We start from the raw sequence: 24,466 nt of genomic DNA, 5'->3' as shown, positions 1-24,466 counted from the left end.
TTTTTGCATGGTGGCTTTATTTTTCATTTACCCTCTCAGTGAGGGCGTCCCAGCTTTGAGGAGAGGGGAAGCGGTCTCCTCTTGCACTTGGCTTTGTTCTTTCTTATTTTTGGTATATAAAATAACAACTCATCTTATATTTGATGGAAATATGGTCTCTTATATTTGATGAAAAAAGTTTCTGTAACCAATGTTATATACAATATTTGAAATGATCTGGCATGATAATGGAAAAGGAGGTAGGGTTCTGAAAAAATGGTTGCATGGGGTCAAAATCTCATGTCTCCTCCTAAACCACTTGCCATCTGTGCTGCTCTCTGGACATCCCCTCCCCTGCCCAGCACATCAGGCTGTTGACTAGCCCAGCACCCATCATGGTTCCCTATGACTCTTGGGATAAAGGCAGAGCTCTTTGATATGGCAAAGTGCCAATGGTCGTGCATCCTCTCCAGTCACATCTACACCATATACACACCTTATCCTCTCCCCTCCAGCTTTCTGCCCGTGCAATTTCAGCTTCCCATGCCCTCTCTACCACAGAGCCCTGGCATGACAGCTCTGTCAGGAACACTTCTTTCTCCCTGGTTTGCTTAGCTGACCTCACCTCCAGCATCACCACCTCAGGGAGGCCTTCCCTGACTAGATGAAACCCCCATAGCATGCTTGTGTAGCACTACATCCTTCTCTTTCATAGCATGTGTCCCACCTGCAGCCCTACATCTGTAGAATGTTCTTGTTTAATGCTGGAATCCTTTACCTGACTGTCAACTCCATGAAGGCAGGAAAGGAGCCTGTTTTCACTCAATAGTGTATCCCCTGTGCCAGGCTGAGTGCCTGGCAGGTGCTCAATAAACATTTGTCAATGGATATATGGATGAATCTGGGTGTCTCTGCCCTATAATTAAAGAGTAAACTCCCGGAGCCTGGGGCAGTTAGGGGAAGCAGAAAGAGCAACAGACATATCATCAGAAGGCCTCCACTTTTGCCACTACAGCGACCTTGGGCAAATCACATCCTCTCTGTTTCCTCAATTCCAAATTGGGAATAACACTTACCCTGCCTATCTGACAAGGGTGTTCTGTGAGTCTGTGTAGTAACTTTGAAATGATACAATCTGGTCCCTCACCCCCAAGCTTCTAGCACAGTGCTGGGCCCACACTCTGTCCATATGAGCTGGCTGATGTCCCTCCTTTAGGAAAAAGGAGAGGACATAATACAGTCCTCAAGAAGGTGTGCTTGAAGCCTGGAGTCAAGAAGGGACCACTGAGCCTGTGCTTTCCAGTCTTAAACGCTCTGGAATTTCTCAGCCCTTTCAGGGCTATGTCCTAGTACATAAGAAAAGGGATCTTCTTGTTGAGTCCCTTTTTGTCTTCATTTCTAACACAAGGCTGGGGCCCTCAGTCAGAAGGGGGAAAAGTGGAGAAGGGGGATGCCCCTTCCATCCTGCTGAAAATCAGCCAGGGACAGGGCTGGATGGGAACAGAGAACTGCATCTTCTAGGACCTGTTTCTTGGGACAATCGTTTAAAGGTATGAGACATTCCACCAATACCTGTCAGAATACATGAAATAAATACATGAAGCTACTAACGTTTCCTCTGGAGCTGAACTCTAATGTTAAGGTGGATATTTATAGCAAAGTCTCCCTATTTCTCCATATACCTCTTATGAGGGTTGGGCATTCTAGGTTTCTGTCTCATCTGCATCAACTAGCTATGAAAGACCTTGGGTAAGTCATTTTTTCTCTCAGAGTCAATTTCCTCATCAGTTACATGGAAATAATAGCAACAACAAGAATAATACCATCCACCTTTCTGCTCAAGGAGTTCTTTTAAAGATCAAAGACAGTGCTTGGTAAGTGAAAAGTCAGTGCAAATGAAAGGTAATATTTTTCTGTGCATTTTAAATTCCTCCTTCTGCAGCAGGAAAGCACCAAACTGGCTTATTGTTATCCCTACTTAGCTCAAAGATTACCCAAGATCTGCAATTTATTAAGACATATAGGTGGGAGGTGAGATGTGAAGAAATCCATTATCACAGATCAATTACAAGCATCTCCCCAGGGCCAGCCATCCTCCCTCTGGAAAAGGGTAGGCTGAGAGGTACTCATTCTCAATTGTTTTAATAGCTTGGCTGCTCCACCAGCCACCTCCCAGAAAACCAGGCTGGTGAGAGGAGGTGCAGAATGAGTAACTAGCTAGCGCCTTCCTGATTCTGGATTCTGTGAAGGGGGTGGAGGGCTATGCTACATACACACACCCTAAGGATAATTCTAGCTGATGCTCTGGCAGGGCACTTGGGAACACGCTTCTGCAAATCATCCAGGATGCATTACTGACTAGATTCTGGTGCTCAGAGTTTCAAGCCAGCCAAGACTTCCTTGCTGCATGATCTGTCGAGCTGCTCCACTAGGGACTCCCTGGTGTCCCTGCAGAACACGGAGCCCAGGCCATCTGTGTTCTTACTCTCCAGCTGGAAACTGCCCACCAGTTCCTGGATCCACTGTAGGTCTGCTGAGAGCTCCTGCCTTAAAGCTTCAAACTGTGCCTGCAGATGGTCCAATTTCCTGGCCATGCTTCCGAGGCTGGACCCTGTGGCCTGGATGTCTTCTCGTAGGAGCTTCTTCAAGGACTCCACTTTGCGGAACTCATACTTGAGCTGGGAGAGGTCGTGCCGGGTGCTCTCACTCTCCTCCCGGTACCAAGCTTCCTTCTCATTGTATATGGAGACCAGAGCCTCCACGTCGTCCTGGATGGTGTCATGGGTCCCTGCCAGGGCACGGCATCCCTGGTCCACCTGAGCTACGTCCTCTACTACACGGGCAAAACGCTCAAAGTTGACATAGGTGTTATTGGGAGGCATGCTTGAGTGGCATTTGAGGGTGTATTCTCTTAGGCGCTTGGTCTTCAGCTGGGCAGGCTCTGTCTTCTGCTGTTCCGGGGCTCTGACTTCTCCTTTGGACTGGTGGGTGTTTAGACAGAACAGCCAGAATTAAGTTGATGCCAAATCCAAAGTGCAGTTCAAGGTGCAGGAAGAAGGCACACAAGCAGCCTCTTAGGCATTCACTGCATGCATCAGGCCATGGGGAGGACCATGGTGGGATGAGCATCCCCACAGATGATAAAAAAGACTGAAGAGTACGGGGGTGCGGCCTCCATGCTCACTTCAGGGCAGGGTGGTCCATGGCCATTAGAGAAGGTCTCCACACACATAGCATTTAGAGGTGCTCACATAGACAAGCAGGCTATAGCCAGGACTCTGCAGGCATCCACTCCACGGCAGGAGCAGATAAGGCCATGGCTGACAGAGGGAGGCTGAGAGACCTCTCTCCTTCAGGACCAGGTGGCGTCCTGGGCCTCAGCAATACTCAGCATGCTAAGCCCGAGAAGCTGCCTAGCTCTGTGCTCTGGGCTCACTCAAAACCTAGAGGGCCCTTTAACAAGTAGATGAACCTGACCTTCTCCTGAGCACTCCAGCCCTCCCTGCTCTCCATCCTCCATAGCCCTACCTGTGCTGATCTGCATGCTCAGATCAAGCTGGCTAGGCCTCTCATTTAACAATCCAGGTGATTTCCTCCAGGTGAATGGGAAATCTAGTGATGCTCTAGGAGCACACATCTCATCAATCAGCAGAAGTAGGGCCAGAATCCTGGTCTCCTGATTTCCACCCCACCAAAGTGCCTTTTTTTTTTTTTAATTTAAGTAATCTCTATGCCCAAACTGGGGCTTGAACTCCCATCCCCAAGATCAAGATTTGCATGCTCTACAAAGTGAGGCAGTCAGACACCCCTGGCCATAATGCCTTTAACTAGCACTTTACTGTACTGTGAGCAAGACCCTCCACAAACCAGCAGCTGGGAGCCCAATTACAAAGTAGGCCAGGCTGGAGTCCCTCTGTACCCTCCACCTCCCCAGAGGAAGCAGCATCGCCCAGAGGGTGGCCGTCTCTCCTCCCTACCAGGCTTCCATCTCTGAGCCCCATTCCCTGAGGTCTCAAGGTGCCTAAAGAAGCTGACTGACTGGTTGGAGTGTCATCCTTTATTCAGAGCCCCAAAAGTCAGAAAGAAGGAGCCTCGGTTACAAAGTTGACATTTTTAATTGTCATCGATTTCTATCTACAACTTGGGAGCCCTGATTACTGCTTTGAGAATGACAGCAACATTCCCTCTGACAAAGAACACTTTTTATGATTGCCCCATAGGAAAAGGGTTTCAACTGAGGTTTGTGAGGGCTCCATTTCATAAATCACCTGAGCCCATGAAATATAAATGTAAACCTATAAACCTATTTGAACAAACCCAGATCAGTTGGCACCCCCCAACTGGATTTCATCTGTGCCCCAGGGTGGATGTTTCTAGCAAAGGCCTTTCCATGGGCTGCCTGCATCTGGCCACCCCTCCCGGCCCTGGCAGCAGACCAGGGACCCGCCCGCTCACTGGAACGCAACACCATGCCCTTACCGTGATCCAGGGGTGTCTGAGAGCCTCTTCGATTGTGAGCCGTTTCCTGCAATGAGGATCAGAAAACAATGACAATCCACGAATACAGAAGCTGAGAGTGACAGTCTCCATTCTTACTCTTGCCAGACCTGCATTTTGGCATTCTTCGACCACTTCTATCAAACCAGAATAATGGGGGGGATGCAGAGATGGCTGGGGAATGGGCTGAATTCCCTGCATTCCAGAGAAAATGGTCCAGGCGGACCCCTCAGTAGAATGATATTATGACACAAACCCTCATCTCTGGTCCCAAACTTGAAGGGCTTAACACCACACTCTAGGAGAGTCATAAGTGTTCTTGTGAACTTTAGCTCTCCACAGCTAAACTTTTGGTCTATGTTTTTCTATTTGCCTCCCAGATCCCTTCTCTGCCCTTCCCTGCTCAGGTACTATGATCTGACCTAGCACCGCCCTTAGATGGGGAAACCAGGCCCCTGAGCTCTCTCTGAAGTCTGTGGGACCAAGAGGACATGACCTTCTAGAATCTGTGGATCTCACTCCTGCCCCATTTAGTCCATGCTCTGGCACCAGGCACCTTACAATTTCCTGCCTATCTCCTACTTTGACTCTTCAGCCACAGGGCTCACCCTGGGCCCTAAGGAGGGGTAGGATCAACAGGTCTCCTATTCTCCCACTTACTGACCCCTCTGAGTCTGCCTCCCCCCCAACTCCCACTTGAAACGGCTTGGAAACTCTGCCACTTTCCTTTTCAAAGACTGTAAAAGACAATGTGTCCTAGAGAAACCTAGGCTGACTTCCAAACACACACACACACACACACACACACACACACACACACACACACAGAGTTATTTGTATTTGGGCAGGAAAGAAAGCAGAAAGACTTGAGCAAACAAGATGAATGCCAAGTCTCAGCTAATCCACACTTCTCAGCACCTGCCCAGATTAGACCACAATGGTGCGGATGGCAGCCTGTGGCAAAGAAGGAATGGACTAGCACGTCTTTGGGGGAGGGGACAGGAGATGGTCAGTACTTGAGAAGCCCGTGCCTTTCTCTGTCACCTTACCGGGTCTCTTTCACCAGAAGCTTCCGGATGAAGTCCTTGGCTAGCTCGCTGGTCTGGCTGAAGAATTCTTCATCAAAGTCGTAACTCACTGCTGTGATATTTGCTAGCGTTTCCTGCTTTGTGTCTCCCAGGAAAGGGGATGCTCCACTTAGGCTGAGCACACAGAGAGGGAACACGTGACTATAGGAAAGTAGATGGAGGTGGAGGTGATACAGTCAGGGAACCCTGACTCATACTATTGCATGGGGATGGGAGGCTCCCAGCAACACCGCCTGCCCACTCTGGGCAGCCAGTCAGCAGCCTTTTCAACAAACTGAGTCCGATTCAAGACACTTACGGAGCTTCTACTAAGTTCTTGACTGAAACTGTGTCTTCAAGGAACTCGAAAGAGGAGGGGAGGAAACAGAGACATGGCTCTTCATAATCCCAAAGAGAACAAAGCAGAATACAATGGAAGACCAGACAAAGGACTAGGGGGGCACAGGACAGAGGGGACATCTAAGTGCAGGCTTCATGGGAGAACTGACATTTGTATCAGTTGTGTCCTGAAGAATGAAGAGGTTGTCAGTAGAGGAGGAGATGGAAGGTGTTCTAGGCTAAGGGAGCAACTTGAGCAGAGTCTGAGAGATGTGGAAACATATGGACCAGTAGGACTAGAAGGGTGTGTAAGTTTCCCCTGCAGGGTTTGTCAAGAGGTATCATTCAGGGGCGCCTGGGTAACGGGTGAGCATCTGACTCTTGATTTCAGCTCAGGTCATGATCTCATGATTCATGAGATTGAGCCCTGCTTGGGATTCTCTCTCTCTCTCTCTCTCTCTCTCTCTCTCTCTCTCTTTCAAAATAAATATTTTAAAAAAGAAGGTGTCATTCAAATAGTGACTCCCAAATCTACTGTTTCCTGACTCATATCCCAGCTTATGGGATACCTCGCCCTAGATGTGCCATTGTCACTGTGCCCTAACTTCCCTCCATGAGCTCCTTGCCTTGATTAATGATGTTACCTCACAAATGCACGCAAGTTAGAACACAGGGGTCACCTCTGACTCTTCCATCCATTCCCTCACCACATCTAACTGGCCCAAAAGTCTTATTGGTTTTATTTACTAAATATCTCCTAAAGGTTCTCCTCATATCTACTGCCACTGTCTTAGCATAGCAGTAGCAAGGTGCACTGGGAAAATGCTGATATTTCATTCGTCAAATTGAATTCCAGCTCTGCCACTCATTAGCTGTGTGAACCTAAGTAAGTTACTCAACCTCTCTGACCTGCAGTTTCCTCCTCCATAAAATGAAGAAAACTCTTCAGCTCACATGATGGTTGTGAAAAATAAATATATTTACAATGTTACATGTAATCTTGCCCCATATACGGAGAGCTCTGGAATTGGTGGCCATTACTACTATCTTTGTTAGAACACAAAGAACCTCCTGTGACTTCCCATTTTCTATAGGATCACGTTTGAACTCCTGAGCAAGACACTGGAAGTTGGTCCCTACCACACGCTCAGTACATTTCACCACACTTTAACAGGCTCACTGTTCCTTTCCTCAGCAGACAGCCCTTCTCTCCCTTTCCACCCAGAGAATTAATCTCATTCTGTACAGCCCAGTTCATATTAATCTCAATCTCTTTCTCATTAAATCTCCCACAGTCCCAGCAAACAAGTGTCTCTCCCAGCTGTGCCTCACACAGGCATGTTCATACATCAGCATAATCTTGGTCCTATTGAGTGCGACTGAGCTGTGTGGTGTCTCCCTCCAACACAGGGAGCTCCAGGCACGCAGGGCAGACCTCCTCCATGTCAGTATCCTGAGTGCCTGGCACAGTGCCCATCATGGAGCAGGCACTCAATAAACTGTGTAGAACTCAAACAAGCTAAAAGAAGACTATATGCTTTGTACACACTGGAATTCCTTAATATTTCAAAATGGAAATCCGAGTTCTGAAAAAAAATCAAGGTTTTAAGAGCCAACACAGAATCTGGAACCATCGAGCAATGCATCAAGTTCTCTTTCTCTGCATCCAGTTCTTCTGGGGCTTAAAAAAAAAATGCTGATGGCCAGACTCCATCCCTGGCAATTATGATATAATAGACTGCAGTGGGCCTGGGCAGTGTTAGGTATTAAAAGGTCTAAGGTACAGCCAGGATTGAGACCCTCTGCCATAGCTCAGAGGGGTCCCCCACATTGTAAAGAGCTCCCAGTCTAAGTGGTGCTGGAAGTCAGAGAACTGGTTTACAGGAATGCGGAGAGATGGTCCCCCTCAGCTGGTGAGTACTGGAGCCCCCATGTCCCCTCTGGCTATGGGCTAACTCAAACTCAATGTGCCGTAAAAAGAGCATGTTCCAGCTGTGCTGTTGGGGGGGAAATGGTTGAGAAGCACTGATGGAATGAACACCAAGCTGCGCTAGGAAGTTTGCACACATGTCTGCTTATTTAACCCGCACAGCACACCGTGGCAGGAAGTTTGTGATTCTTATTTTCCTGATGAGGAAAACAGGCCCAGACGTTAAGTATCTGCCCAAGGTCACAAAGATAGAAAGTGACAGATCCACTGCACATGGAGCTACACAGGAAATTCTGCTTAAGCAACTTAATACTTCAGGGGTGGGAAAGAGACTCTGGGGAGAAAGACGAGAGCACGTGAGAGCCGGGGAAGGAAGGGGGGACTGGGAGAGAAAGAAGGAGCAGGATGGGGAAGGCACGGCAGCCTGAGGGCTGTCCGAAGGGTTCTGGGTGAAAGCTGACTTTCTCACAGGAAATGCAGCCTGGGTGAGGCTGAGCATTGGATGCCTGGCCAGGGTAGGGATGCAGACAAGGCCCAAGGTCTTTCCTAGGGCCAAAAGTATGTAATGGAGCTAAAAGCATGGAGCCTCAGGTGTGCTGTGTGGATTGAACACATCTGGCTAGTGGTAAATGATTCATGAGTAAAACCAGTAAATTCAGGCTGCCTGTCCCTACCCCTCTCTCATTCCTCCCAGTTCCCCAGATCCAAGCTAGGTTGGGACCCAGCATCAGGGATACTCACAGGATGTAGGTGATGACGCCTATACTCCTGCAAAACAAAGAACAGGCAAGTCAGAGCCACCTGGCTCTGATCCCAGCCCAGCAAGGGACTCCCCCCCATGCTTCTCAAGGGGAAGAGTCATGTGCCCCTATACAGTGGCCTAAGGATGTCACCTCAAGTCCATAGCCCTCTCCACTCATCCCAGTCTTCAGCAGCAACCTGGGATGCATCTGGAGTCATCAAGCTCTGGACACGGAGTCCGAGGACCCAAGTTCAAGGTCAGACTTCTGCACTTGCAGGCTGTGATTGGGGCAAGTCCCTTATGATCTCTGAGCCTCATTCTCCTCATAAAATGAGGTTAATGATAACTACCTCACAAAACTTCCAGGAGGATTTTAGAAAACCAAGCAATCAAGGTACTCACTCAGCCAAGTATAAAGCCCTGTTCAAATGAAATGAGTCCTGTCTGTGCAGAAAATCAATCACTATGGTATCCTCAGGCCCAACACAGCTCTTAGAGCCTACAAGGCTCTCAGTGATCACTTGGTTGATTAACTAAATAAGCTATTGTTACTATTTCTTTATCATAGCTGTGGCAGGCCTCCAGGGTGAGCCTCTCCCCTTGTCTCTGCCTCGGCTGTGTTCTAACAGGCCTCAGGTCCAGGCCTGGCTGCCTCAGCTTCTCTGGGCCACAGGTCCAGCACACCGGGAGCAGCCAGAGGCTCTGAACGTGTGGAGAAAGGGGTTTTCATGGCCAAGCAGGATGATGTCATCCAGAGTCAGAGTCTGAGGCCTTCTGCCCTTGAAAGGACCCCAAGGTCACCTGGGTCGTCTATACAACTTACCACATGTCAGCCTCCAGGCCCAGGGGCTCGTAGTTCACAATTTCTGGAGCTGAAAGAAGCCATATTGAAGAATCAGCAGGAGTATGAAAACAAGAAGAGATGGTGATAGGGAATTTTAGGGAGTTTGGTGACAAATGTCTCCCTCCTGAATCCTCACTAAGGAAAAATCAGAACAACAGATGGAGATAATCTGGGTCTAAGAATTTTGAGAAATGAAGTTGCCTGTTATCCTGGTAGAAATCTTTTACAAAGAGGCCTTAATAGTGAGGAAGAAGGAAAGGACAGAGGGATGCCTGGAAGAGGAAGAGGAGGGTGGGGTAAGGAAGATGCCAGAAGGGGAAATGGGGCCTGACAACAAGGCTTGCTTTAGAAGTCTCTGGTGGAAAACAGTCAGGTCAGCGCTGGAAGGTCATAACAAAGAAAAGAAGGCAGAGAGGGAATCCATGTTCCTGAATCTGGTCTGAAAGAGGGACCCCTCCTCCCTAAGAAGAATGACAACAATCTGGGGCCAATGAGATGATGAACCTGAGATGCCCGAGGGGCATCCAGGCAAAGATGCCCCGGGTATGGGAGAGTGACTTGGAGCCATCAAATCTGGAGTCATCGTGCAGGTGGAAACGGGAGCTGTGTGGATGATGTGGTGACCAAGAGTGGGTGCAGAGTCTAGGAAAGAACAGTCTACCCAGGACAGAAGAGGATCCAATGCCACCCAAAGATCAAGCAGGCAAGCACTTAGAAAGTGTGTGGTGTCCAGAGGTGCCCTGACTGTGGGAAGTAGAGATAAGGGTGTAGACAATGCTACAAAAAAAGCTTGGTCATGAAACTGAGGAGAAAAAGAGGGGAATAGCTAGAGAAGGGAGAAGGACTGAGCCTGTTTAATCATAATGGAAAAAGGGAGAGCGTGGGAAAGGCTACATTGGTGCATATAGAACAATGTTAAAACTACTGCATCTGTAGCATGTGACCACCATCCCCCTCCCCCTCTCTAATTAGAGACACAAGGAACCACTTTTCTGGTTTTGCTTATTTTTTAGCTTCATTAAAACGATGTCATCCCGGAGATAATGTAGTCACTTGATCCCCCCACCCTCTAACATTATGCTTCTAGTGTTCACTGAATGTTCATACATGGTCTTTCATTTTCACTGCTATGTAATAGCCCACTGTGTTAATATGTATCATCTTTCAGTCATTGTCCTCTCAATGATCATTTGGATGGTTTCCACTTCTATTCTTATCAGAACAACATTGCTATGAACTTTTTTGCACAAGTCTCCTCACAAACATGAAAGACATTCTCTAGCACGGTGATTCAAAGTGTGGTCTGAAGACAAAGAGTCACTGGTCCAGACACAATAGGTCCAGAAATGGGAAGTAAGCTTTTAGAAACTCGTACAGCAATATGACATTGCCATGACATTCAAATTGTGATGATTTTTCTAGGGATTTATTTTTCTTGTGTCTTTAATGAAGAAGCAGTCCAGGACAGATTGAAGAAAAAAAAAATTTAAGTCTTTCACCATAGAGAGTTTGAGAAGCACAACTCACTTTCCAGGCTTATCTGCTTGATACACATATACACTCACTTCTGTTCTCTATGTGCATTTGCTTGTCTATTTTCTTCTGTGCTTTTCTTCTTCTTTCTTGGTGTTTTTTATTTTATTACTTCTCTTACTGTTTTCCTTCCCTACTTACATTTTTGTAATGGCCACCCTTGAGACTTTAGGATGGCTATCTAACAAATTCTAACATAAGCAATCTTTTGACTCTCTTCTAATAATACAAGAGCCTTAGAACACTCATTTCAAGAACTCCTTCCTATCTAACATTATTTTCCTCAATTTTTAGTTCTGTTTTTTTAACCCTGCAATTAAAACATCCATGACCGTCCATCACTGTCACCATCATCATCATCGTCACCACCACCATCATCGTTTTAAACAGAAAATGGTTATATTTGCCGAATGTTTATTATTTCTTTGCTCTATTACTTCACACAGTGAGGTCTTCCTTCAGAGAACATTTAGTTCACAAGCACATCTTTAGAAGCTCTAGTAATAAAGGTTTGTTGGTGGTTTAATTGTTTTATGGTTTGTATTGTTCTTTTTCAAATTTTTGGATTTTGCTATGTTTTGCCTGAATCACTTATCCTCATTCTTGAAATATAACTTTTGCTGGGTGTAGAGTTAAGAGTGTTTTGGGTTTTTGTGTTTTTTTTTTGAGGATTGTAATTGGCTTTATTAAGCGATTCATGAACTGGACAGCATCCCATCTAGCAAGTAGAGAGATGCTCCCTAATCATTGTTTTTTAATTTTTCCTTAGTTCTTGAAAGATAATATTCTATTGGACATTGGCTTCTACTGTTGTTTTAACAAGTACACTGTCAAATTTTTATTTATTTATTTATTTATTTATTTATTTATTTATTTATTTATCTGTCTTGTCTTCCTGGCCGCTTTCATGATCTCTTTGTCTTTGGTACCCCGTAGTTTAACTATAATGTTAACTACAGTGTAACTATAATGGATTTTTTTTTCTGTTTGATATACATTGTCCTTTCTGTATCTGGAGATGCATGTTTTCACAACAGTTCTGAAAATTCTCAGCCATTTTCTTCAAATGTTGATCCTCTGTTGTCTCTATTCCCTCCTCTGGGATTCCAAACAGACCTGTGTTAGGTTTTCTGTTTTCACCCTCTCACACTTGTCCTCTATTTCATATTCCTGTATCTTGATCTTTCTGTGGTATTTTGGCTAATTTTATTCAGCTCTGCCTTTCAATTCTTTAATTCTCTCTTCAGCTGTGTGTAATCTGCTGTTTAACTCATTCAAATTTTAAATTTCTAGGAGTATAGAATTTCTTAAAGTTCTTCCTGGTTCTTTTTAGCATTTGCCTGGTCATTTTTGACAGTCTCTTGTTGCTTGCTCATTCTTATGATTCTTTTGTTTCTACATACATTCCCTTGATTTTACAGTCAACATGTGATCATTTCAATATCTTATGTCCTTGGATGTCTAAGTCTTGCTAGTCTCTGATTGAAATGCTGATACATACACTTGCCTTTGGGAGAGGTCCTCCTCTTGAATTTTCTTGCTGCTCACAGCTCCAGCTCTAAGTTCATATTTCACTGGCTTTGGAGGTGGGGCAGGTGATACAGGAGGAGTTACTACCCTTAAAGATTTCCTTATTTCCCATGAGTCCAGAATTTCATTATAAAGAATATTTTTCTCAAGAATCAAGTTTTGTTGCAGGAGAGCTTTTGGAAGACCGGGTCCACCATGCTCCTAGAAGCTGATGGTAACTTCTCAATACTGTGTCTCAGGTTGAAGTTTCAGAGGAATGGTGGGAGTAGGACAAGTAATTATAACCTGTTTCTCAGGAGTCCTGGATAAAGAAAGTTATCATAATTTGGGCAGAGGCCTAGAGAAGTCACCCTGTATATCTGTAAGGTGCAAACAAAACCAGTTCTAGGCTAGAGCTGGGTCATACTGGCTCACAAGGGTCAACTGTGTGTATCTCTTCCCAACTCTGAATTCAGTGACAAGTTGGTAGCTTAAAATTGGCAAATGCTATAAATTAGGGTTGGGTTTTGTTTTGTTTTGGAGACCCAGTTGTTAGACATTTAACACTGTATCACTGGAAAGAACCCTCCATAGTCTGGCCCTAGCCATCAATGTCTCACTCACATGGCCATTCTGATAGGAACTCTCTGTTCCATCCAGAGTGGACAGGGAATTGTCCTGGATAAATGTACTAATTCTGGCCCTCCCCACTGCTATGAACGACTGAGACTGGGATGTATACTCCTCTTCTACCCTGCCTCTTTCCCTCCTCCTCCTCACACTTCTCCAACGCACAACACCAGCCCTTTGTCTCTCATTGACTCAAGGGCATGACTGATCCCATTGACTTTGCCAGAGTGAATATCTTGTTTGAGAAGTCTTCAGAGATGTCTCTATCATTCACTTTATAATTAATCACATCCTGTCTGTGACACCTCTTCCACTATTGCCCTGAATGTCTAGTTGAACCATTTACTGTTAGCATCTGGTCTGAACTTAAGTGATTTCACCACATATGTGAATGGTGGGCAGCAACTGCCGTCTTGGACAAAGTTCAAGAATAGATGTCTTGTGCCCTTGGTTCAAGTTGCTTCTGCCACCAGCTCATTGTGTGACCTTGCATGAATCATTCTGAGTGTAGCTCCCTGCCGCCACTGTGTCCTCAGTACCTCACCTAATATCTGTCATAGATATTAGATGAAGAATAGCCATTGGTTGACCTTCACTAAAATCCCCCAGACTTCCAATCCTACATTTGTTGAACTAGCCCAGATGACCTAAAAAGATCCTTCTACCACTCACACTCGGTCGTTTGATGTTTCCACAACTAAATTGTAAGCCTCCTCGGGACAAGGTCTTTCTAGAGAGACAACCCCGTGTAACCAAGAGGGCACAGGCTTTGATGTTGCATGTATCTGTATTTGAATGTTAGCTCTACCACCTACTGGTTGTTTTGCCTTGAACAAAGCATCCGATAGAGAAAATAATTAAATCTGCTTCATGAGGTTGTTTGAAGATTAGCTGAGGTGATGTCTGCAGAGCACCGGCATAGTGCCTGGCACACAGCAAAGTTCCCCTACCCTGGGGTCTGTGGACCCTTAATAGCACCATTCCATAGTGGCTGTGGGGCTGGCATGTGTGACCTGAAAATCCATCAGGATGGATGATCTGAAACATTCTGTTTTCCTTATTTTATTTATGTCAGAAGTTTTCCCCAGATTTCGGAGAGACCATGACCTCCCTCCATTTCCAAGACCACTTCAACTCCCAAAGCAGAGAGACAGTGGTCCTCAATTCTCATTCCTCTCCCTTCTGTAAGGCTTTCTCTCTAGGACCCTCAGCCTGCAGCCCCAGTCCCACGAGGGGGCTTCTGGGGCCTGAGCCAAGGCTGATAGAAACGGAGGGATGGGGGAGCTGCCAAGGCTCTTGTGAAGCAGGGCCCCCTGTGCAAGAATAAAGGCCAGGCACACAGGAGAGGTGAGTGGGTGGATCTGGCATTTAGCAGATGATTTCCCTTCTCTTTTTCAGGAAGTCAAAAGCTACTTCAGAGAAACTTGAGTTTATGGGAATGCCAGAGGGTGAGGAAATTTTAAATTTTCACAATAAATTCATCTAAGAGCAGGAGATGGGGCCAGCTCTGGGACGGTTTGACTCTGCAAAGTCCTCTAGCCCCACCGGGCCTCCTCCTGCCCCACTGGGTGCTCAAAGCCAGCACCTGGACCCTTACCCAGAAAACTTGCAGGACATTTTCTTCCCCACCCATTAGGTTTCCAAGGGGGAGTCTCCAAGGTACCATCTCCCAGCCCAGACTCTCAAACAGACACAGGGTTTGTTCCCAGAATTTCTCTACCTTTTGATCCCAGATGCCTACTTAGCTGGGAGAGAAATAGGCCTAAAACTTACCAACAAATTCTGGCGTCCCAAAAATATTCTTAAATTCAACTCCATCTTCTATTTCATGAGCCAGGCCAAAGTCAATCAGCTTGATGTGTGGAATGGGAATATTCTTGTCTAACAACATAATGTTTTCTGGCTGGAGAACAACAACAAAAAAAAAGTAAAGAAGGAAAGGATGAAAAGATGGTAATTAAAGCCCTGTTTTGTGTTTTTGCTTTAGGGGTGGGGTGGGGTTTGGTGTTCTTTTTTAGGAGACTAAAATTCTTTCTTGTTTTTGCGTCCTGTCTTCTCCTGTGAACTCAAAGACAGACATAGCACTGAGGGCAAGGCCTGGGTTTTATGAAATCTGCTGCTCACAGCAGAACCAGAGACCTTAGCTTTTAGTCTCCTTTTTGTCTCTGAATGGCAGATCCTTCAATGCAGTGCCTCTGTTTCCTGATCTGTTAAATGGGGCCAGTGAGAAATTCAAAGCATTTCCTGTAAACAAAACCACTGCCTCTGTGAGGACCATAGGGGTGGGAGCCTAGCAGCTTAGCCTGGCTTTACACACGGCTTATTAACCTTTGTCTTCCTGACCACCTCTTTCCCCTGGCTGGCCAGCTTCCTGTTGACAAACTCCCCTCCTCTGGCCTAACCATGTAGCTCACACTTCTCTATGGGTTTAACTAATTTTGGCCCTTGGCAGGACACTGGGAAAAAATGCACCTGACTTCCCGGGAAAATACCAGCTGCCCAGGCTATTTCCAGTGTAGCAAACAGCTGCCAGATGTGACACAACCATGTGGGTATGTGTTGGTGGGGGGATGGCCCTGCCCTGGCCTCATACACCACAGGCTCTCAGGGAGGCCAGACACAAGCCTACCCTTCTGAGCCTACCCGTCTCACTCCCACCCAACTGCTCAGAGCCTGAACGTGGGTTAGCAGGTCTCTCCACTTCACCCTCTCCCCTCCTGCTCCTCACTGTGACTGTCCTAGACTTCATTCAAAGTGGAATGTCCTGGGGGTGCCTGGGTGGCTCAGTCAGTTAAGCATCAGACTTCAGCTCAGGTCATGATTTCAAGGTTTATGAGTTCGAGCCCCGTGTCAGGCTCTGTGCAGACAGCTCAGAACCTGGAGCCTGCCTCAGATTCTGTGTCTCCCTCTCTCTCTCTGCTCCTCCCCTGCTCACACTCTATGTCTCTCTCTCTCAAAAATAAATAAACATTAAAAAAATTTTTTTCAAAGTGGAATGTCCTGAAAACATACATCCACACAAAAGCATCAAATTCATAACAGTCCCACGATGGAAACAAGACAAACGTCCCATCAACTGATGAACCCAGTATATCCATATAGTGGAATACTATTCAGTCGTAAAAAGGAATGGAGGCAGAGAAAGAATACAAAGGAATGAAATACTGATACCTCAGCATAGATGAACTTTGAGAACATGATGTTAAGTGACAGAATCAGTCACCAAAGACCATGTATTATATGATCCCATTTATGTGAAATATCCTGAATAGGTAAATCCATAGAAAGAGAAAGTAGTTTAGCAGTTGCTCAGGACTGGGGAAATGGGGAGTGACTGCTAATGGGTATGGAACTTCATTTTGGGGTGATGACGATTTTCTAAAATTGGTAGTGGTATCAGCTGCACAACTTTGTAAATTGTACACTTTATTTTATTTGTTTGTTTATTTATTTATTATTTTAGAGAGAGGCAGGTAAGGGCAGAGGGAGAGAGACACAGAGACATTATCTTAGGCAGGCTCCATGCTCAACAGGGAGCCTGATGTGGGACTCAATCCCACAGCCCTGGGATCACGACCTTAGCCAAAATCAAGAGTCAGGTGGTACCTGGGTGGCCCAGGTGGTTGAGTGTCTGACTCTTGGTTTTGGCTCAGGTCATGATCTCGAGGTTCATAAGTTCAAGCCCCACATTGGGCTCCACACTGACAGTGCAGACCCTGCTTGGGATTCTCTCTTCTCCTTCTCTCTCTGCCCCTCCCCTGCTCGTGCTCTCTCTCTCTCCCAAATTAAATAAATAAACTTAAAAAAAGGAAATTAAGAGTCAGATGCTCAACTGACTGAGCCACCCAGGTGCCCCTAAATTGTACACTTTAAATGGGCAAATTGTATAGTATGTGACTTGTATCTCAATAAAGCAGTTTTACATGAATGAATAAACACATAAATAAATACACATTTAAGAAAATCGAGCATCCCTATTTCTTGTTTTTTAATTTTTTTAATGTTTATTTATTTTTGAGAGAGAGAGAGCGAGCACGAGTGGGGGAGGGGCAAGAGAGAAGGAGACACAGAATCCACAGCAGGCTCCAGACTTTGAGCTGTCAGCACAGATCCCAACGTGGGGCTTGAACTCACGAACCGTTAGATCATGACCTGAGCTGAAGTCGGATGCTTAACCGACTGAGCCACCAAGGCGCCCCAAACATCCCTATTTCTCAAAGAAGAATTTCCCACCTTGTACCTTTGCTCACATTATCTGCTCTACCTAGAAAGCCTTCTGCTTGATCTATGCCCATTAAAATCCTAGCTGGGCTTCAAAGTCTAACTTGACTCAGCTAGTCCTTGAAAGCTTTCCTCAGTGAGTACCCCACCCACACACACCAGAAATGAATCCCCCTCCTGTCCCTTTGGTGCTTATTTGAACTTTTTTGTTATGACATTTGTCACACTCTCTCCTTGTCCACCAGTCCTTGCTGTCTTTGTTCTAGCTCCTCTACCGGACTCTCAGCTGGAGGGAGGATTTAGGTCTTTGCATGTTCACCCCTGCAGTGCAGAGCACAGCGCCTGGCAGGCTGACGGTTGCCCTGTTAGCTGAATCGATTCTGAATCTGGCCTGAAGACATTCCAGCTGCCCCATCCCAAACGTCGTGGCTCCCTGAAGTCTCTGTGACCTCATGTCAGAGTGGCTGGAAACTTTCACTCAAATGAGCTGGCTGTGGCCTCCCCCGACTTTGAAAATAAATAAAGAATACATTTCCTTTTGCATTTTTAAAGCTTGTTTATCCTTTTTCCCCTCTGGAGACTTCTCTCAACTTGATTGTGAAAATGTGTCAAAGTCCTTTCCCAAGGCAAAGCAGGATCTTAGGTCCTGCAGAAAGGAGACTGAGGGGGGAGGTCAGGAGATGGGACCCAGAGAGATGGCCCCACTCCGATACCCCCAATCCAGCCCTCAAATGGCTGCTCATGGACCTCGAGTGTTCAGGAACCCCATGCGGTAAACTGCGCCCTCCCCACTGCCCACCGTCTTACCTTATTAGGAACTTCCCCTCTCCTCCAGGGAATGGCCCTGAGGCTTGCTTCTGGGGCAGAGGAGGGTCAGAGCCGGGGTCTTCCTGACCACCATAGTGCTCAAGGCACAGCACACACTGAATGGGGATGGGAGCCACAGTGGACAAAAGCAGTCACACCAGACCTGGTGACCCCCAGGATAATGGGGCAGGAGGAAATGGGTAGGGAACATGGGAGAAGAAGGAAAAACAATTGGAGGCTGAATTCTCCCAGGCAGCAATGCTCTGAGAGGTGAGAAGTATCCTTGCCTTATATCCTCTCACCTCTGTGTCCCACAGTCCAGGGGAAACAGCCTCTGCACTGGCTTGTGAAAACTTCAGGGTCAGGCCACGTTTTCTTACCTTAGTACTGCCTGTCCCTGCAAGTTCTTGCCCACTCCAAGAACTTAACACATAGCAGGTGACTTCTCCCCTGCTTGGAACATTCTTCCTGCACAGTCCCTACCCCAAACCTGGCTAATTTCCTATTCACGTTTCAGTAAAAATAGTACCTCCTCCAGAAGGCCTACACATGCGTGCACACACACACATTTCCTGCCCAGTTCCCATAACATCCTGTGCTTCCCCCATTTCAATATGTCTTACACTGTCTCAAGGTGGTCGCTTACTTATCTGTCTCTTCATACTGGGTTATAAGCTTCCTGAGGGTTTTGTTCCTATCAATTACCTAAAGCTCAGTATAGAGCCCAGCATCTACCAGGTGCTCATAATTGTTCCCTGAGCGAAGACACCTGCCATTTCGCTGCAATGTGCTAACCCAGCACGGGACATACTTTCTACCTCATTGAACCCTTCCAGCTATCTTATGGAGTGGATGTTATCATTTCCCTGTTTCAGAAAGAAACCAAGACTGAAATACTGGCTTGTGGACACAGGGATTTTCATGTTTTGTTTTGTTTTTTTTATTTTTGAGTGAGAAAGCATGAGTGGGGGAGGGCCAGAGAGACAAGGAGCCAGAGGATCCTAAGCGGGCTCTTCGCTGACAGCAGCAAGCCTGATGTAGGGCTCAAACTCACGAACTGTGAGATCATGACCTGAGCTGAAGTTGGACGCTCAACCGACTGAGCCACCCAGGTGTTCCTAGACATGGGGATTTTAACCTCTGTCTGTTGGACTCCAAAACCTCTGCTCTAACAACTAGAGTAAATTATCTTCCTGCTTCCCAAAGGTCCTGGGAAATCTATCCCAGGGGGGGAAGTGGATATTCTGTTCCAGCCTGGCAACCTAGGGCAGGCTTGGACCCTGGCTCAGGCATAGCTATTTTCCTGTCCTGGAACTTGCTTCCCATCCCTGCACGCCTTTTCTTCCAGTGACGCTTTCACCCAGGTGAGGGGCCCCGAGTGCAGTTCTGGCCTGCCCTTACGCTGGGTTTAAAGGCTCAGAAAAGGAATCTCAGGATCTCCTGGGCTCGACCTCCTCGTTTCAAGGAGAGAAGAGAGGTCCTGGCAGAGTCCCCATAGAGAGTCTGGGTAAAGTGATATGGCCTGTGGTTTTCAGGCTGAGAGGTGACCTTAGGGCAGCAGGAATGTTCTACTGGGTGTCAGGACCCAGATTCTTGTCCTCACCTTACCACTCACACACAGAGCCATTTGGACCAAATGTACCTTCTGGCTCAGACCTGCCCTCAAATAGCAAAACAGTAAAATAGACCCTATATCTGCAGCTCCTCTCGCTTTCAGAAGGGTTTCCTTCTTGCTGTTTCAGCCTTCACTAACCAGGAGGCAAAGCAGGGGCTGTTATTTTCCAAACATTCACCAAGGCAAGCAGCGCACTAGCGCTCTATGTCTTCTTTGCAACCATTCTGAGTGGTGGATTGTTATCACCCCCATTTCACAGATGAGGAAACAGAGGCTCAGAGACCTAAAGCACTGGCTCAAGGTCCAACAGCTCATCATGGTGGCATCAGGGTGGGTTTCCTGGGCAGTGCAGCCCCTGCTCGCCACCACATCACCCAGTTTGGTTAAATATCTTCAGCGGTCCCACTGACCACGAGAGTAAGGTCAAGGTGCGCTGCCTGATATTTGAGGCATCGAAGTTCTGCACTGACTGCCCCACACTACCTTCCCAGCCTCACTGCCCATCACTTGCTTGCACCTGCCCCATATCCCCTCAAGGTGGGTATTACCACACCCAGAATGACATCTCAGTTTCATCCTTTTCTCTGGCTCTTCCCCTTGCCTAGAATATCTTTCCTACTCTTCTTCACACTTTCAGAGACGATGCCCCATCCCTGCCTCGTTTTACTCCCTTACTTTTCAGTGAAGCAGCCCCTGACCTTGTGCTCTAACTCCCTTAGGTGGGGGTTATGAGCAAGTGGTCCTAAGTTGCAGGCTGTCTCTCATATTGTGACACTGCTCTCCTGAGCGGTGGCCTCCCTGGGAAAATTCAGGTCAGCGTTAAGTTTCCTGGCCTCCCCTATGGTGTCTTGCATCCTGTATGTCCCACTGAAATACGCCGACGTGCACTGAAAGAACTGGGAACCAGTGAGTGGTCCTTCCTTTTCTGCCCTGTGGAGGCCCTCCACCACCACTAGGGGGGCCCTAGTGCACTCCTCCCCACAGGGCTGCTATAGGGCTGGGCCAGGAGAAAAATGACTGAGGGAGGATCCCCAAGGGTAGCCTGAGGGCCAATAAAGCAGAAGTTCCCCCAGGGGGTTTTTCTAAGCTTCTTTGCTTCCCCCTTCCTGAACAGGGTAGGGCACTAGAAAAGATCCTGGGCCTGGGTAGTGGGAAATTCCAGTTCCACCTCCACCATACGAGGCCATGTGAACTTAAGCACATCACTTCCTCTCTCTGGGTCGCAGCTCCCCAGTTCTAAAATAGACACTGGATGGGATCCAGAGCCCCTTCGCGCTCTAGCCTCTGCAACTGCAAGGTGGCATAACCTCCCAAGCTGGCCGGGCAAATTCCCACTCCTCTGGGCCCCAAGGCGGGACATACAAAGGCTCAGGTCTCCTGGCTCCTGGTCAGGAAGGACGAACAATCCACTGTGACCACAAACCACTGGGCCCAAGCCAGGATGCCCTCTGGGGTAGTGTGGTCCTAACCATCTGCCCTTTCCTCCAGCTTTAGTTGCTTCAACCAAATACTACCCACATGCTTGCCATCACCTCCGAAGCATGGCTGGAAAGAAGGATCACATTCCGGTAGGTGCCCCACTGCCCAGCACCAGGTTTGTGGAGCTGCTACCAAGAGGTGAAACTGCTCTCACCTGTCAAAACAAATCACCCAGCTCAGCCCACCAGGCACGCAGCTGTGGGAGAGGCCAACATGCCCCTCCATGCCCCAGCAGCTTTGGTCAGAGGTGCCTGCTATGGTGCCAACCAGAAGCCAGTCCTCCTGGCAGGACCGATGTCAGTGGGTGATCCCCGCCAGCCCAGTACAGCATGTCCAAGAGCCCCTGCAGGATGAAGGCAGCCTCTGGGGGCTACACAGTAAGGTGCAAAAGACTTGAGCTTAGAGCCAGGCAGGTCGAGGTTCAAATCCCAGCTCTGTCACTCACAGTGAACCCTGCTCAAAGTCAGTGGATCTCTTGCAACCATGATTTCCCATTTGTAAAATGAGTCACCTACCATGGCAGAGGGTTGTTCTGAAGATTCAGAGATGGTGCATGTAAGGATCAATGCCCAGCAAGATTTCAAATCATGGTAGCTATGTTTGTTTGCTCCTCTCAGGGATGTAGCAATGACAACAGTCAGCCCTGGGAATCTTACTAAATCCCTGCTGAGTCACCTGTGCACACCTGCAGACCATGCCCTCTCACTGACCTGCCTCCTGTCCCACTCATCCTCACCCCCAGTTCACCATACCGTGTTCACAATGGTGAGGCTACAAGGGACCTCAGAGGTCATTTAGTCCCTTCATGGTTGCAGAGCAGCTCAAAGAGGTCAAGAAACTGCCAAGGTCACTGAGCAAGGAGCAGAGCCCAAGTCTGCTGACCCCCTCCCTACCCAGCGTCCTCTCCAGGTGCCTACGCAGCCTACCTATCACTGGGTGAGGCCGCTGACCTCAGCAGAGCAGGGGCCCAGCCACTCTGTGCTATGGGGACAAGAAGGCTGCAGATGAACCTTCATTGCAAATATCGAGCATGGCCCCAGATTATTCAGGATGCGCTGGGCAAACTGAGAAAGCAGGGCTGACTGCTTCCAGGCCTCTCTGGGCTGGTTTCCATGGTGCTGCAGCAAACTCTCCCCCTGGCACACCGTGGATGAGACCACAGGCACCCCCTTCCCACAAGCCTCCAGTGTGGCCTATGCCCAAGGCCCATCTCCGTGTGGCATTCAAGGCCCTCCTATCACTGGACACTCACATGCCAACCGACCTCCTCATCACCCGTACCCCAATCTGCAGTTCACTTTGGGGGAATGGCCTTCCTCACAAGCTTTTTCTTCCCCCTGACGCCCAACTCCAACACATACACTGGAACATCTTCTGTGATCCCCTCCCTTCTGGCACGTGCAGCCAGTTGTTTCCCGTCAGGGCCTGTATGGTATCCCGACATGCCTCTGTCAGAGAACCAACGGCACTGTAATTCCTTATGTGTCCTCCCTCCTCTATCCTGAAGCCCCACAAGGCGGATGGGGGCCTCGCCTGCCATTGCCACCCCTAGCACCCAAGAGTGGCTGCTATTGTAGTAAGTGCTCAGGAATTGTCTGCTGGACAAATGGACAAACCACATATGCGTCTTTTGCTCATTCTGCTTTTAGGGAATCAAGAAAGATCACAGCTAAGAGCCTTAGAACCTGGATTTGAATCCCAGTTTTGCCATTTACCAGCAGTGTGACACTGGCAAGTTCCTTAGCCTGTCAGCCACAGGTTTCTCACCTTAAATAAGCAGTAATAAATTAGATAATAAAACCTACCTCATGAGGGTTACCAAGAGGATCAAACAGAGCATAAAACGTGACCTATAACTGTTAGCATCATCTTTTTTTTTTTTAATGTTTATTCATTTTTGAGAGACAGAGCGTGGGCAGGGGAGGGGCAGAGAGAGAGAGGGAGACACAGAATCCGAAGCAGGCTCCAGGCTCCGAGCTGTCAGCACAGAGCCTGATGCAGGGCTCAAACCAACGAACCGTGAGATCATGACATGAGCCGAAGTCAGATGCTCAACCGAGTGAGCCTTCCAGGTGCCCCAGCATCATCTCTATGATTATTTCCTTGATCATGTGTCTCCTTCTCAGAATGAGAGTCTTTTTCACCTGCTTACTGAACTCCTACCCATCCTTCCAGGCCCAGCCAAAATTCTATCTCTTCCAGGCCCAGCCAAAATTCCTATCTCAGGAAGTATCATCTGAATACCCAGCCCAGCTCTCCTTCCTTGTCCTGGCTCCACACTTGTGCAGCAGCCTCACCCTGCAGTACCAACGATTTTGCCAAGACCCTGATTGTTAGTCCTGCCTCCCCAACAAGACTGCCCACTTGCAGAGAGCAGGCGGGCTTCTCATGCTCTTTCTACGGTCCTAAAAGCACAACCTATAGCATTTAGTTTACGAAGCATTCACACTTAACTTGATTCTCACTCTCTGAGGCAGGTACCATCATCACCCCCATTTTACAGATGAAGAAACAGAGGCTCAGAGAGGTTAAGTGCTTTCCCAAGGTGCCTCAGTAATAAGTAGTGCAGCTAGGGTTCAAGTTCTGGCTGACTGCAGATCCTGTGGGCTCTCCCTTCTCTCATGTCCCCTCCCTTCCTCTAGTTGATGCAAGGGTGCCTGCTGGGGTCACTCCTGCCTGCTGGCAAAGTGGGCACATCCATCTTGGCCCTGGTGCCTCAGCAGCTTCCTGCCCCAGCTCCATGTTTTTCCCAGAAAACCCACAGCTGTGGCTTAGGGAAGGGCCCCAACTGGGTTGCACTTGGATTTGTTAAGCCACAGCTTCTGGCCACTTGCTCATGGCCTCCTCCTCTGGGGAAGGCTGTTACATGGTTCTGACCTCCCACTGCCCTATTCAGTAAAGCAGAGGAGAAAACCTACTCTACCTACCTACTCTGTCTCTAGGCTCTAGCAGCAGGGGCAGAAATAAAAATTCACTTTCAAAGGCATTCCAGGACCACTGGCTTTCGGCTTTGGGCCAATCAGCAATGTTGGATCTGTGGTCTGTGCCAAACTAGCATTTGTGGTGAGCTTTCCCCGCACATCACCTTATTAGATCCTCAAAGCCACCCAGCTGTGGATGGCTGGTGCCCCATCTCATCAGTGAGGAATCTGGGCTTGGATCAAGACATTATGAGCCCCCAAGCTGTGCTTTGGGGGTCCGCGTCTGAGCTAGTTGCCCCTTGTAATCCTCTGGAGACCGTGCTAATGCTACCGAACCGACAGAAATCAACTCA

The 24,466-nt window shown here is 47.7% G+C and overlaps 1 protein-coding gene across 6 annotated transcripts in view; it reads right to left on the bottom strand.

The window, feature by feature from the left end:
* DAPK2 (death associated protein kinase 2) overlaps nucleotides 1-24,466 on the bottom strand; it is a 119,693-nt gene that overhangs the window by 11,558 nt on the left and 83,669 nt on the right. For 5 of the 6 annotated variants that reach the window (XM_060618331.2, XM_060618330.2, XM_060618328.3 and 2 more), the window contains 6 exons: nucleotides 14,844-14,973; nucleotides 9,378-9,426; nucleotides 8,554-8,580; nucleotides 5,526-5,678; nucleotides 4,459-4,504; nucleotides 2,339-2,960 (listed from right to left, as the gene is read on the bottom strand). In XM_060618331.2, coding sequence (XP_060474314.1) covers nucleotides 2,352-2,960; nucleotides 4,459-4,504; nucleotides 5,526-5,678; nucleotides 8,554-8,580; nucleotides 9,378-9,426; nucleotides 14,844-14,973 — 1,014 coding nt within the window. In that variant the 3' untranslated portion in view covers nucleotides 2,339-2,351. The remainder of the gene's footprint in view (nucleotides 1-2,338; nucleotides 2,961-4,458; nucleotides 4,505-5,525; nucleotides 5,679-8,553; nucleotides 8,581-9,377; nucleotides 9,427-14,843; nucleotides 14,974-24,466) is intronic. The other variant, XM_060618332.3, reaches the window with a different exon arrangement.

The sequence above is a fragment of the Panthera onca genome, chromosome B3 (assembly GCF_046562875.1).
Source record: "Panthera onca isolate mPanOnc1 chromosome B3, mPanOnc1 haplotype 2, whole genome shotgun sequence".
Lineage (NCBI taxonomy): Eukaryota > Metazoa > Chordata > Mammalia > Carnivora > Felidae > Panthera > Panthera onca.
This window is presented reverse-complemented; position numbering and strand designations above follow the sequence as displayed.